This window comes from Oxyura jamaicensis, chromosome 27 (assembly GCF_011077185.1).
Source record: "Oxyura jamaicensis isolate SHBP4307 breed ruddy duck chromosome 27, BPBGC_Ojam_1.0, whole genome shotgun sequence".
Lineage (NCBI taxonomy): Eukaryota > Metazoa > Chordata > Aves > Anseriformes > Anatidae > Oxyura > Oxyura jamaicensis.
In genome coordinates this window covers 1,153,444-1,165,253 of record NC_048919.1, presented here as the reverse complement: position 1 = coordinate 1,165,253, position 11,810 = coordinate 1,153,444, and the positions used below count along the sequence as shown (strand labels likewise).

General features: G+C 59.4%; 1 protein-coding gene across 1 annotated transcript; it reads right to left on the bottom strand.

Annotated features, from left to right (window-relative positions):
- Positions 1-32: 32 nt before the first annotated feature.
- LOC118178883 (alpha-2-macroglobulin-like protein 1) lies at positions 33-11,435 on the bottom strand. The gene is given in 37 exon segments (XM_035347737.1): positions 33-482; positions 691-732; positions 882-984; positions 1,077-1,145; positions 1,244-1,334; positions 1,419-1,543; positions 1,616-1,831; positions 1,917-2,131; positions 2,218-2,374; positions 2,577-2,651; positions 2,756-2,912; positions 3,041-3,122; positions 3,310-3,486; positions 3,631-3,705; positions 3,930-3,981; positions 4,156-4,277; positions 4,548-4,674; positions 4,743-4,968; positions 5,113-5,257; positions 5,259-5,610; positions 5,843-6,040; positions 6,269-6,418; positions 6,652-6,797; positions 6,874-6,931; positions 7,240-7,470; positions 7,630-7,794; positions 7,883-7,992; positions 8,708-8,819; positions 8,903-9,032; positions 9,144-9,196; positions 9,198-9,229; positions 9,372-9,525; positions 9,678-9,698; positions 10,020-10,072; positions 10,332-10,494; positions 10,646-10,835; positions 11,214-11,435. Coding segments are annotated over 37 exon segments (4,680 nt in total). The 5' UTR covers positions 11,288-11,435; the 3' UTR covers positions 33-450.
- Positions 11,436-11,810: the final 375 nt, after the last annotated feature.

Here is an 11,810-nt window from a genome sequence, read left to right as displayed (position 1 = left end):
AAGTTTAGGAGAAGAAAAACACAGAGAAAAGATGCACTTAAGAAAATGTATTTATTTAGACCCAGGGCAGGTAACAAGTGCCTAAATCTGTTGTGATGAGATTGCAGTTATCCCCAGATCCCTTTTAGTGGCAGCGCTGTTTGTGGAGGGAGCTGCACCAGGGTGTTCCCATAAAACCGTCTATGGCAGGGTGGTGCAGAGCCCCCAAGACATCCCTGCCCTGGGTCTGGCAGGGCAGGAGCTGCACTGTGGGGAGAAGCTGTCGAGTCTGTGCTGTGCTGGCTGCTGGTGGTGCTGTGAGAGCCTGGGCCGTGTTCTTCCCCCATGGAGGGCTTTGGGCCGTGGCCAGGGGGAGCTTCTGCCGAAGATTTCTATCTTCGGCTGTCCTGGTTCTTGGCTGAGGGCATTGGGATGAGCAGAGAGGGACCGGCTGCCACACCTCAGGCTCCACTAGAAATTCTCCTTTGCCTGGCTGTCAGCCTCTTCAAAATTGAACACGTGCATGCTGTGAGAGAAGAGCCCCTCTGCCACCCCCGGCCAGTCCTTGGCTGCTCCTGACCCTCAGTACCCCATCCCCGTGTGACCCCAGACCCCTGGAGGGGAGCTGCTTAGGGGGCAAAGGAGGGAGGCCAGGTCTGCTGGGGTCCCAGAGTGGGGTGACCCCTCTGCCATGCCGGGCTCAGCCCCTACCTGAGCTGCAAGGAGCGCTGTAGGCAGCATCTGTGCGGTCACCTGTGAGGAGAGCAGTGATTGCTGGGACATGGGCTTCAGGGCAAGGTGGCCCTGGGCTGCTCCCATTAATGAGCCAAAGCTCGTCAATGCTAATGGATGGTTCAGCTGGGCCCCAGTGAGTCTGCTTTGGGGTTGCAAGGGGGGCTCACCCGTCTCATAGTAGTCGTACAGTGTCACGGTGGCTGGCTGGAGGTTCCTCACCGGGAAGTCTTGTGTGGCCGTGAAGACAAAGGTCTCCTCCTCCTTCGTCAGCTGGGGAGATGGCACAAGGGTGAGGTACAGCCACCTCTGGCCACCTTGGCCCCTTCCTTGCAGTTGGAGGTGATGGCCCTGCCCCATCTCACCTGGTCCAGGTAAATTGTCACCTGGTCGGTCTGCACCTCCACCTTCTTCACCAGCTTCTGCCTCTTCAGCTGGGGACAGAGGGAGAGCAGGAGTGTCGTTGTCTCTCTGTCCATGTGTGGATAGGGACCCAGCACCAGGCAGAGTGGAGGGGCAGTGGGGACCTCACCTCCGCCACCGAGCCCTTGTCCGGGATGTAGCCAGACGGCAGCTTGGCCTCAATGACAGCCATGTTGGTGGTGGGGCGCTCCCCGGTGTACCTGCAAGGGCAGGGCCCCATACTCAGGCTGGGGGCTGCCCCCTGTCTGCCACCCCCAAACCCAGGGGGCGTCCCCCGCCCTTACCTTGCCTGGAGGAGGAGGCGGAAGCGGGCACTGGCATCTGCCCTACACGTCTTGGGCTTGGTCTCCACACGGAGATTGAACATCCCCGCGCTGGGCGGTGGTGGCACATTGTAGCGCAGGGTCACCTGGGGCAGGACGGGGGGTTAGGGACACCCGATGTGTGACACGTGGGGACGGGGTCCCGGGGCTGTACCCACCTGCACCAGGGCACAGCTCTGCCCACGGGCTTGCACCGCATACAGCCCTGGCAGCTCGTGCAGGGCTGCCCGCTGCAGCACCAGCCGATTGCTCGCATCCAGCATGAAGTCCTGTGTGGAGCCCATTGGGGCTGTCACTGTCACCACGCAGTCCCCGTTGCTGCTGTACGTCAGAGTGGCGTACTTGGCCAAAGCTTGCAGGGCCACCACGGTGTCCTGGGTGATAAGCACCCAGCCATGGTCACCCCAGATTGCAGCCTGCAGCAGCCCTAGCCCCCTGTTGGGATCCCAGTGCCCATACCTGCGTGGAGGCAAAGCCTCCATAGGGGTTTTGCTGCCTGCTGAGCCAGCGAACAATTTGGGAGGCTCTGGCCAAGTTGGCGGAGGACACCTGGGACTGGGTCAGGTGTGCCAGGAGGATATAGGCGGTCATCTCCACCTCTGCTGGCGCGGCCGCAGCCCAGAGGGACTCCTTGGGCAGAGCCTTCCCCTTCCTCTGCCAGAAGAGCTGCCCCTCTGGGAGAGAGAAGGGTGGTAGGGCAGGGCAGCCCCCAGCGCTGGGCATGGGGGTCCCGCGTGGCATGGGGTGGTGCAGGAGGTACCTGTGCTGATGCCGCGCTGGACGAGGCTCTGCAGCCGGGCTTGGTGCTGCTCCTCGCGCCCCGCCAGCCCACAGACATAGGCCAGCAGCGCCTGCGTGAAGAGGTCGTCGGTGCTCGATGCCTCCAGGCACTGCAGGGCCAAGCTCACCATGGGTTCCTGGCGTGGGTTCCAAGCAGTCAGGAGCCAGCCCAGGGGCACAGACATCACCGCACCCAGGCTGGGACCTCTGCCCAGTGAGACCAGTTACTCCCAGGTCCGTCCCGGAGCAGTGTGGCCTGACACATCCAGACCTTGGTGCTGGGCTGGTCCCTTGTCCCAGCACCTGCTCCCCTCCAGGGCAGACCGGGGTTGTCCTCACCGTTGGGGACACTCCCAGCTCCAGCAGCGCAGCAGTGACATAAGCTGACAGTGAGAGCTCATCCGATACACCGCCCTGAAAAAGGGGGCAGCAGGAGATGGCTTTGCCTGTGCCACCAGCACAGGGATGTGCCAGGGATAACCCGCCCCCGCGTCCCCCCAACAGCACCCCGTGCCCACCTGCAGGGCATTGTTGAAGAGCTTGCCCACGCTGCGGAAGCATCCCGTCTTCAGCTGCTGCCTCTGCAGCCAGTGCAGAGCATCCGTGATGTGCTGTTCCTCGATGGCCACATAGGCTCTGGCTTGCCCAAAGGACTTGAGGACAAACGCCGTGAGCCTGAGAGCCAGAGAGCCGTCAGAGGGGTGGGGACCCAGGGGTTGAGTGGGGTGTGTTTGGTGGCAGGAGGAGATGGCCGGTCCCTGGAGGGATGTCACCGCACTGCCCCGTGCCACGCAGTCCCTTACCAGGTGTTGCCGCTGGCATCACTCTCCCCAAAAGCACTGTAAGAGCCGTCAGCGTGCTTGTAGAGTAGCTCTCGCTGGTACCCTGCGGGGAGATGGGGACAGCAATTCACACATCAGTCTGCATGCCACCCCGGGAGACCCCAGAGGCAGCCTGGATGCCAGACCCACCCCAGGGCTCAGGGAAGAAAATGGGACAGAGCTGGGGGGGGCCTGGGGTTCCCCTGGGCAGCAAGGCAGGGTAGGATGGGGAGAAGGCCAAGGACGCTGACCGCTCTGCAGGAAGCCCTGCGCCTTGGCGCGGATGTCGGGGGTCAGCTGCCCGCTCTTCTCCAGGTACTGCTGGATGTAGATGTTGGGGGCGAAGCGGACCATGTTCTGCTCCCCGCAGCCATAGGGCATGGCCAGGAGGCGGTCCACATTCTGCAGTGCATTTCCCATGATGTCGCCTGCACCAAGGGAGGTGTGGAGAATCATCACCAGCCGTGTTCCCCAGCAGGGACCCCGTATCCTGTCCCACCTCAGCTCAGGGGGGTTCCTGCCTCCAGCTGAGCTTGGGTCACGGAGCTCTGCACCCTCTGCACATCCCTTACCCATCACGGTGACATGGGCTCGCTGGGAGCCCTCCAAGATGTTTGCAGGAAGCTTCAGATAAACTTCTTCAGCAGCTGCAGGGATGGAGGGCCATGGCAGTGTGGATGCCCAGCTCCTCCAGGCCTGGCCCCACAGTGTCCTCACCCACCCCTCGGTGCTCCACCCCTCCATGGGCTCAAGGCTGGGTTGGGACACTTCAGGCAGGAGACCCAAAGACTCTGCGGTCCTTGGTTCCACCAGTCTGGGGGTCCTCATGACCAGCAGCCAAGCATCCTTGCCCCACATCCCCACATCCTACCTTCCTGGCAGAGCAGGGAGCTGTGCGCCTTCTCCACCAGGATGCCCCCGGGCTGTGGGAAGCAGCATCATAGGGTCGGTCAGGAGAACGGACTGGCCCCCTCCCCATGTCCCAAAAGCCATGCCAGCATCCCATGCTCCCAGGACCCTGCAGTGGGGTCCTCCCGCTGCCCCCCCCGGAGCTGCTCAGCCCCCATCCCTCCTTCCTCCTCCATAACCCATCTGACCTGCACCAGCAAGGGCTTTATCACGGTGTCCACTCGTCCCTGGGCTGGCACCACGGGCTCCTCATTACCACAGAGCTCCTCTGAGTTTATGGCCTCAGTGCTGATGGTGATGTTGACCTCCCCTGCAGATGCAAATGGGGGGCCCAGTTCCCATAGAGCCCCCCGGCCTGCACTGCAGCAACATGGGCTTGCATCAGGTTTTGTATGGGGCTGGCTGTGTTGGGATGAGGTCACCAGGGAGAGGAACAGTACTGGGAGGTGATGGGGAAGGGGAAAGTGGAGCAGAGAAGAGCTTCCCAGATAGTATCATGTTTGCTTCCATCTTCCCTGCCCACCCCATCATATGAGAGGGGTCCCCAAGCAGTAGGGCAGGGGGTCCCGGTGCCCCATACCCAGGCTGGTAGCTTTCACATCCCACTGGAAGGTCCTGGCTTCATCCGCACAGACGCAGCCGCTGTACGTCCCGCCTGCAGTCTCTGACACCTCCAGCTCCGCTGACTCCACCAGCGTCACCCGAACCTGTGGGACCATGACCCCCTCAGCCCCTGCCAGGCCACAGCCCCCAGCCCCCGGCCCACCCCGCTCACCCGCAGGCACTGCTGCAGGTAGTTGAAGACGGTGGCAGCCAGGGTGAAGGCTTCGCCCCGGGTCACAGCATAGGGCAGCGCCAGCTCCACGAAGAAGGGCTTGAAGGTCAAGAGGGTGATGGTAGGGGACAGCCCCAAGCCCGTGGGTGCTGTGCAGAACATCCCAGCTGTCCACTCCGTGATGGCATCGGGCACTGTCACCGGCACCTCCACGGAGCCCTCCTCCCTGCGTGGCGGTGGGACAGAGCATCAAGAGGCCACCAAGAGTCATCTGCTGGCATCTGAGCAGTTTCTGGGGTCGTCCCAGGTCCCTCCATGCAGGAGAGGAGGTTCGGTTGGGACCGGCCCTGCAGGGACCGCTCCCACTCACCCCACAGGGACCAGGTCCCACAGCCATGTCTCTGGGAAGTACGACCGCGGAGCCGGCGGCTCCTCCTGGATGGGAGGTACATCTAAGGTACTTCTGGCAGGGATAATCATCCTGTTTTTCATCAGATATCCGGAAAAGAACATCAGGTTATCTAGAAAAGGCAGAGCAGAAATTAGGGTCCATGGGTTTCTGCATATCAGCCCAGGGCTGGATCTCTGCTGAAGGCAGCCATGAGCAGCCAAAATCCCCTTCAACCAAGAACTGAGCCATCATGGAAGACCTCAGGTGGCTCTGTAAGGCAAAGCCCTGTGACACAGCCCTTCCCACCACCCCACCAGGAGAGGGGACACCCCTGCCCAGCCCCTCTCTACCGAATGCTTTGTGAGGACACCGACCTGTAGGACCCACAACACCCATGTCAGGTATCTCAGGCATGTCGAACCACTCTTCGCAAGCAGCCCTGGTCTTGGCATTGGTGAGAAGTTTCAGTGCTGCGTCCTGCAAAAATGAAAAGAGGCTGGCTGTCCTCAAAACCCAGCAGGGCAAATATTCCCATCAGAGCTGTGAATGGTCACAGGGCTGCAGAAGAGGACAAGCAGAGGGGGAGCAGTCTGGGAAAGGCTTTCCCACAAGCATGGTTTTCATGGAGCATTGCCATGCTGCCCGGGCACCCTGCACAAACCACAGCTGACTCCTGCCTGAAGAGGAGCAAAGTGGCACAAGCCTTTACCTGAAATAACTTGTAGGCATCCACCTGGAAATTTTCCCAGAAAGGTGGAGGTAAAAAATACCTCCTTGAATGGAGAAAAACATCTGTGTTTCTCATAGGTGGGGTGCGGGATAAGGGGGGATGTCTCCAGAAAGGTGAACAGGGCTCTGGGTCTCGAATGCTTCTAGGGGAGTCAAAATTGGGTAGCACTTTGTAGATCTGGGAATAAACACAACATATAAGGCAGAAAAACAACTGGGGTCTGCTGCCAGCCTGCCTCCAGCCCCCAGAGCCACCAGGCCACCACCTGGTCCCACGGGCTGAATATCCAGCTGGGGACAGGCCAGAGTCCCCACCAGGGAGGCCCTGGTTGATATCATCTCCTCCTCCATCCCGGCTAGTCCACAGTGCTGCAAGAGGGGGCAAAGCCCCTGTGGGACCACCTACCTCCTCCGTGCTGAGCTCAGCCTCAGGTTTCAAGAGCAGGACGCTCCGGTCCACAGCACGGATGGCGCACAGGGACCTTGGGGCTGCCTCCAGCTGCAGCCTCAGCGCCGAGCCGGGCAGTGCTTGTTCCTCCGAAAAGGCCAGCTTCACCTGGGGAGGGAAAGGGGCATCAGGGGATGAGAACAGGACGGCAAAGGAGCAGAACAAAGCTGCGAATATGGAGGTCTTCTGGAGCAGCACGGCAATGGATAAAACCGAGCTCAAGGGTTCAGGGATCAGGGCATGGGTTAGAGCGGCTGCGATGCTGTGAGGTGTCTGGAGCAGGACAGAGCACCGTGACAATCCAGGGGAAGATTTCCTGGCCTCCAACAGCCTCCACTCACCTTGTTGGGGAGGCACTTGGCCAGGCTGAGCTTGCTGCTGTCAGCCACCATCTCACCACTGGGCAGCACCGTGTAGCCCAGCACCGTGGCCATGGGTGCCAGCTCGGGGCCAACAGGCAGCTCCAGGGAGAAGGAGCCTCTCAGCCCTGGGACGGGGAGGAAGGTGAGGTCCAGGCACAGGCAGCAGAGCCCTGCACGGCCCGTCTGTGCTGTGGGACCTACCTGCCTCCATGGGCAGCTCCTTCCTGAGTATGGTGGCAATAGTCCCCTTGGCCATGACCTGCAGAGGAGGAGATGGGAATGGTGAACCCAACACTTTGTGTGGACCCAAAATACTCTGATGGAGGATGGACCCCAGGGCTCGAGTGCTGGGATGTTTTTGAACTTGTCCAGTCTCCAGCCCCCACAATATCTCCCATTGGCAAGCAGAGTGAGCAGACACCTCTGCTAACAGGCTTTGGTCTTTCAGTCCAACCAGGAGAGAATGCTAATTGTCTGGTCCCTGGGGACACAACCGTGCACGGCTGTGTAGACAGGGACTCTCATATCCTTACACTGGCTGCCTTCCCTCCCCAGGCAAAGGCTCACCAGGAAGACCACATCCAGTCTCTGCAGCTCAGTCCCCAAGGCTTCCTTGTTGAAGATGTAATCCACCTGGAGCTGCTGGGGCTGGCTGCAGGGCAGCTTGCTCTCCAGCCTGTGGATGTGCAAGAAGCTCTGGCTCTTCGAAACAAAGGGGCGCAGGTCCGCAAAAGCTGCTTCGTAGAGGGGTGATGAGCCACTGCTCTCCTGGGTGTGAGCTGACTCATTGACTTGACCCTGAGCAATGAGGGTGGAAATGAGTTTTCAGCATCCTCAAGGACCTGGCACCGGGCACCACTGACTCGGGCTGTTGTTTTGGCTTGGAGAAGGTGCCCAGTCCCATACTAATGGAGAAAGCAATGTGAGAAGCCCCGGGGGGTGACACAGGTTGCTTACACGCAGGGTGACAGTGCCAGTCCAACCAGAGGTGTCCAGCTCGAAGGAGGCTCTCCCTGACGTGTCGGTCAGGAAGCTGTGTCTCGTAGCTTCTCCTTGATGGTGCACGATGAGCACCAGCTGCTTATCCTTGGGGGCAGAGCCACCAGGTCCCTCCAGCTGCATCTGCACAGGGAGGGAAAGCAGATGTGTGGGTTGGGCTGGAACCATGGGGAAAGGGTGGGAGAGCAGGGCTGTGGGGGATCCCTGTTACCGTCCCGGCGTAGGGAATCCCACGCTTGTAGAAGCCTTCAGTGTTCTTGAAGGTAACCTTGTAGATTTCAGGCAAAATATCAAAGCTCTTAGTGTTGTTCATCTCCAGCCCTGTGGAGAAGGAGAGGGATGCCAAGTGTGTCTTGGGGACACCAGGCTACAGGTTAGCTGCTGCCAGCTCGCTGCACAAAGGGTCCCTGCCTGGACATTTTAGGCTCTCCCTCTGCAGCCAGCATCTTTGAGCACTGTTTGCACCTCCTACAAGAGGATCAAAACTTCTGTGGCTTGTTCTAGACCTGAAGCAAAGGTATGGTTTACTGCAAAGACTTTGTGAGAGGCTTTGAAGCACCATGATGTGGGCCCACTTCAGTGCCCATGGGCCTGGGAACAACCCCCAGTCTTCTCATTTTTTCCAAAGTAAAGCCACCAGTGGTCATTTCTGGTGTGACCAGGTTGGTGGGTGGGGTGGACGGTCCCACTCCCCACCCAGGGAAGGAAGCAGCACGACGGAACCAAGTGAAGGGACTGCTTTGTGTCACAAGGACTACACTCATTGCTGGCTGTAGGGTTGAGGTGTCGGATCCTTGCAAAGCATTTTTTCTTCCTGACCATTTCTCTGGTCATTATGTGAAGTATTGCCTTGCTGACCTGTCTCGCATCCCCACCTGGGCCTGATTTCTACACACGTACACCTCTAAATCACAGCACTGCCCGGGGGCTTCCCCGAGGAAGCACAACACCTCCATGCTGTGTGCATGTGGGTGCACGCAGGGATGAATGCAACAACAGATCCCACTCCAGAGCAGGAGGACACCACCACCCCTACCTGTCCCCTCCTCCACCAGTGATGCCTTGACCTGCATGCGCTTCTGAAGCCCGCCGTTGGTGTGATCAAAGGAAGCCATCAAAACCTCCGTCAAAAAGCAGCCGTTCTCAGTCTGGAGGGAGGGAGTCAGCTGTGCTGGAAGCAGTCCTGGAGGTGGGCTGTCCCACTGTCCCCTGTGCTTCCAGCTTTGCTCACCTGCCCGCCAACCTCGATGCAGTTTGTCCTTGGTGAGGATTGCCCAACAACGTACATCACCAAGCCAAACAAGAAGGGCCTGCACACAGTGGCCTGGACCTTCCCCTGGACGGGCTTCCCATAGGTGTACCTGTTGGTGGAGGGTGGGCAGGGGGTATGGGGAGCAACAGCACCTGGTGGGCTGCGTCATGTCATGTCCCCATCCCGTCCGTGCTCCCAGCACAGCCTGTTTCGGGCTCACCTCCCACAAATCTCCACCCGAAGCTTTGTGTCTTTCTCCAGCACAATGGGGGGGGACGTCAATGGTCACCTCAAACTTGGGCAGCACTGATGGAGAAGTGAAGGGAGGAGGAGTTGTCCCTCCCGGCACAAGGACAAGTACAAGGTGGCCACGACACGCTGCCCATGGGGACATGCTGAGGCACAGCTCCCTCCCACTGTGCTCCTCACAGCACTGGTCCCCACACACCGTATTCCTCCACGCTGAAGGAGCGAGTCTTCCCCTTCACCTCAATGGTGTATGTGCCCAGGACTGGCTCCGTGGCCAGCGGGAGGGACAGGTCCACAATGCCCTGCCACGGGCTCACATCTCGCCACTGCGCGATCCGGTTCCCTCTGGGGTCCTGCTCATGGGGACACGTGGTGTTGGCCCTCGCTTCCCAGGGCACCCCAGGGAGCCCAACTAGAACCCCCATGTCAGGTTCCCCCTCTCCCAGCCATGCCACCTTCCCACGCCTGCACCACCCAGGAGCCTCCATGCACCTCCCAGACTGACCTTCAGGAACACGAGGGGCAGCTGGAAGGCAAGAAGGAGATGGTTACAGGGGAAACTCAGTTTTCCTTAGGCTCTCCCCAGGGTGGGGACATCTCTAGAACCACAGGCAAAGGACAGTGAGGGTTGATCGTGGCATGCTGTGACCTTCCAACCCGCTGGTTTGCTTTGGGACTGATTTTGAGACTGTGGATGGCTCGAGCTGAGGTAAGCCAGCATGGCAAGGAGAGGCAGCATCTCCCAGCACCTTTGCAAGAAGTCATCAGACATTTCATCTGGGAACCTCTTGCATTTCCAGACACACAAGTGTCTGTCACCTCCCCTTGTTCCTTGCGCTGTCCTCACCTTCTTGTCACTGGCAATGAAGTCTTTATCCAAAGAGACAATTCGAAACTTCACTGGAAAGAGCAAAGAGGGACACAGGAGTGAGTGGTGGGCACATCTGCATGGGGAAGGTGGATGGAAGCCCACCCTGAGCCCTGCAACAGGGCACTGTCCCCAGCCAATGCAGCCAGCATGTCCTGGCATTGCTTGGACCAGTGCTGGAGGTCCCAGAGCACCCTGGAGTGAGCCCCCCCAACTCCATCAGCTCACACTGGGTGGGAGCAAGGTTGCCCCCAGGTCCTTCAGCCAGCCAGACCCCATCCTGCCCCTCACCTTGCTGCCCAGGCTTGTAGACAGCCTTGTCTGTCTGTATGAAGATCCCAGGCTCCAGGGCTCTCAGCATCACCTTCTTCTTTTTGGAGACATCCAGGGAATCTCCCTTGATTGAGACGTGCAGATCCACGATTTCCTCCTTCCCCTTGGAGGGGGCTGGAGCCTAAATGGGGGAAATGCCAGGAGACAGGCTGTTATGGTGCAGAGATCTTCTGTCTGCATGGTGAAACCCTACAAAACAATGGGGAAATCAACCCAGCTCCCAGGCGAGCTGGAGGCAGTGGGGTGTCCAGGCATCCTGGGGTGACACTCACGATGAAGGTGGCATTCAGATGCACGTGAGGCTCCTGCACCTTCCTCTCCAGCAGGGTGATGTTGCCAGCCCCACCTGCTCTCTGCAGCTGGATAGTCACCTGGGCAGGCTCGGGGAGGTCACTAAAATGGACCCACAGCGTCGCTGCATGGGGGTGGTAGATCACAGCTGGGGACGTGACCACGTAATGCCTGGCAAGGAGAAGCACCACCAGGAGAGGTGTGGGGACGGCAGCCAGGAGCACAGCCTGGGGCAGCCAGCACAGGGCTACCCCATTGCACCTCCTCTCCCTGCTTCTGGCCTCTCCCTGGCTTCTTGGCTCAGCAAAGCTAAGGCTCTGCCTGGCCACCAACACTGCGTTGGGTGGCACTGACAATAAACCAGAGCCACCAGCCTCAGAAGCTTCCAGGTGTCACGTCCTTGATGCTCTTGGGCAGCTCACCCCAAGCACTGCCACCCTCACCAGCCACCACAGGCACAGGGACCATTATGTCCCACTGCGCACCGAGCCGAGACTAACCACCCTCCCACCAGGTATGGACAGACAGGTGGACGCGAAGAGGGCTTACAGTGCTGCTGATCCTCCAGCTGTGAGGTGCAGGACGAGAAGGAGCAGGCAGGGCAGGGCTGCTGGAGACCCCATGCCTCCAGCTGCGAACGGACTTTGGGGTGGCTACAATCTCCTTGCAGGTGTTGGGTGGCTGAAGACCTGTGTCTGTATTGCTGCAGGCTCCCCAGTGAGAGCTTCGCTTTGCCCGCAGTGAGCAAACAAGGCGTGGGACGAGCAGCCAGTGTGGACCCACAGATATAGCCAGGGCAATGTTTGCCATCCTGGGTTCAAGGCTGTGATGGACTTTTGCAATTTGAGATGTTCCCGTAGGCTGAAGAGGTTCCAAACCAAGGGGCAGAAGCCTCCTATGCACCTCTTCACTTTGCTGTAATCCCCCAGCTGCTGGGAAATGCTGGCAGGAGGGAGCGGGGCCAAGTTCCCAAAACGAAAGCAGGCAGCATGCTACTAGAACACCATGTGAGCTGGTGGCAATTTCTCAGTAGGGTTTGTTTCCAGACCTTTCCATTTTTTTTTTCCAAACAATAGATACTTGGGCTGACCACAGGTCTCAAGCTGCCACATTTCCTCCAATATCATCAAAACAGGCATCAGCAAA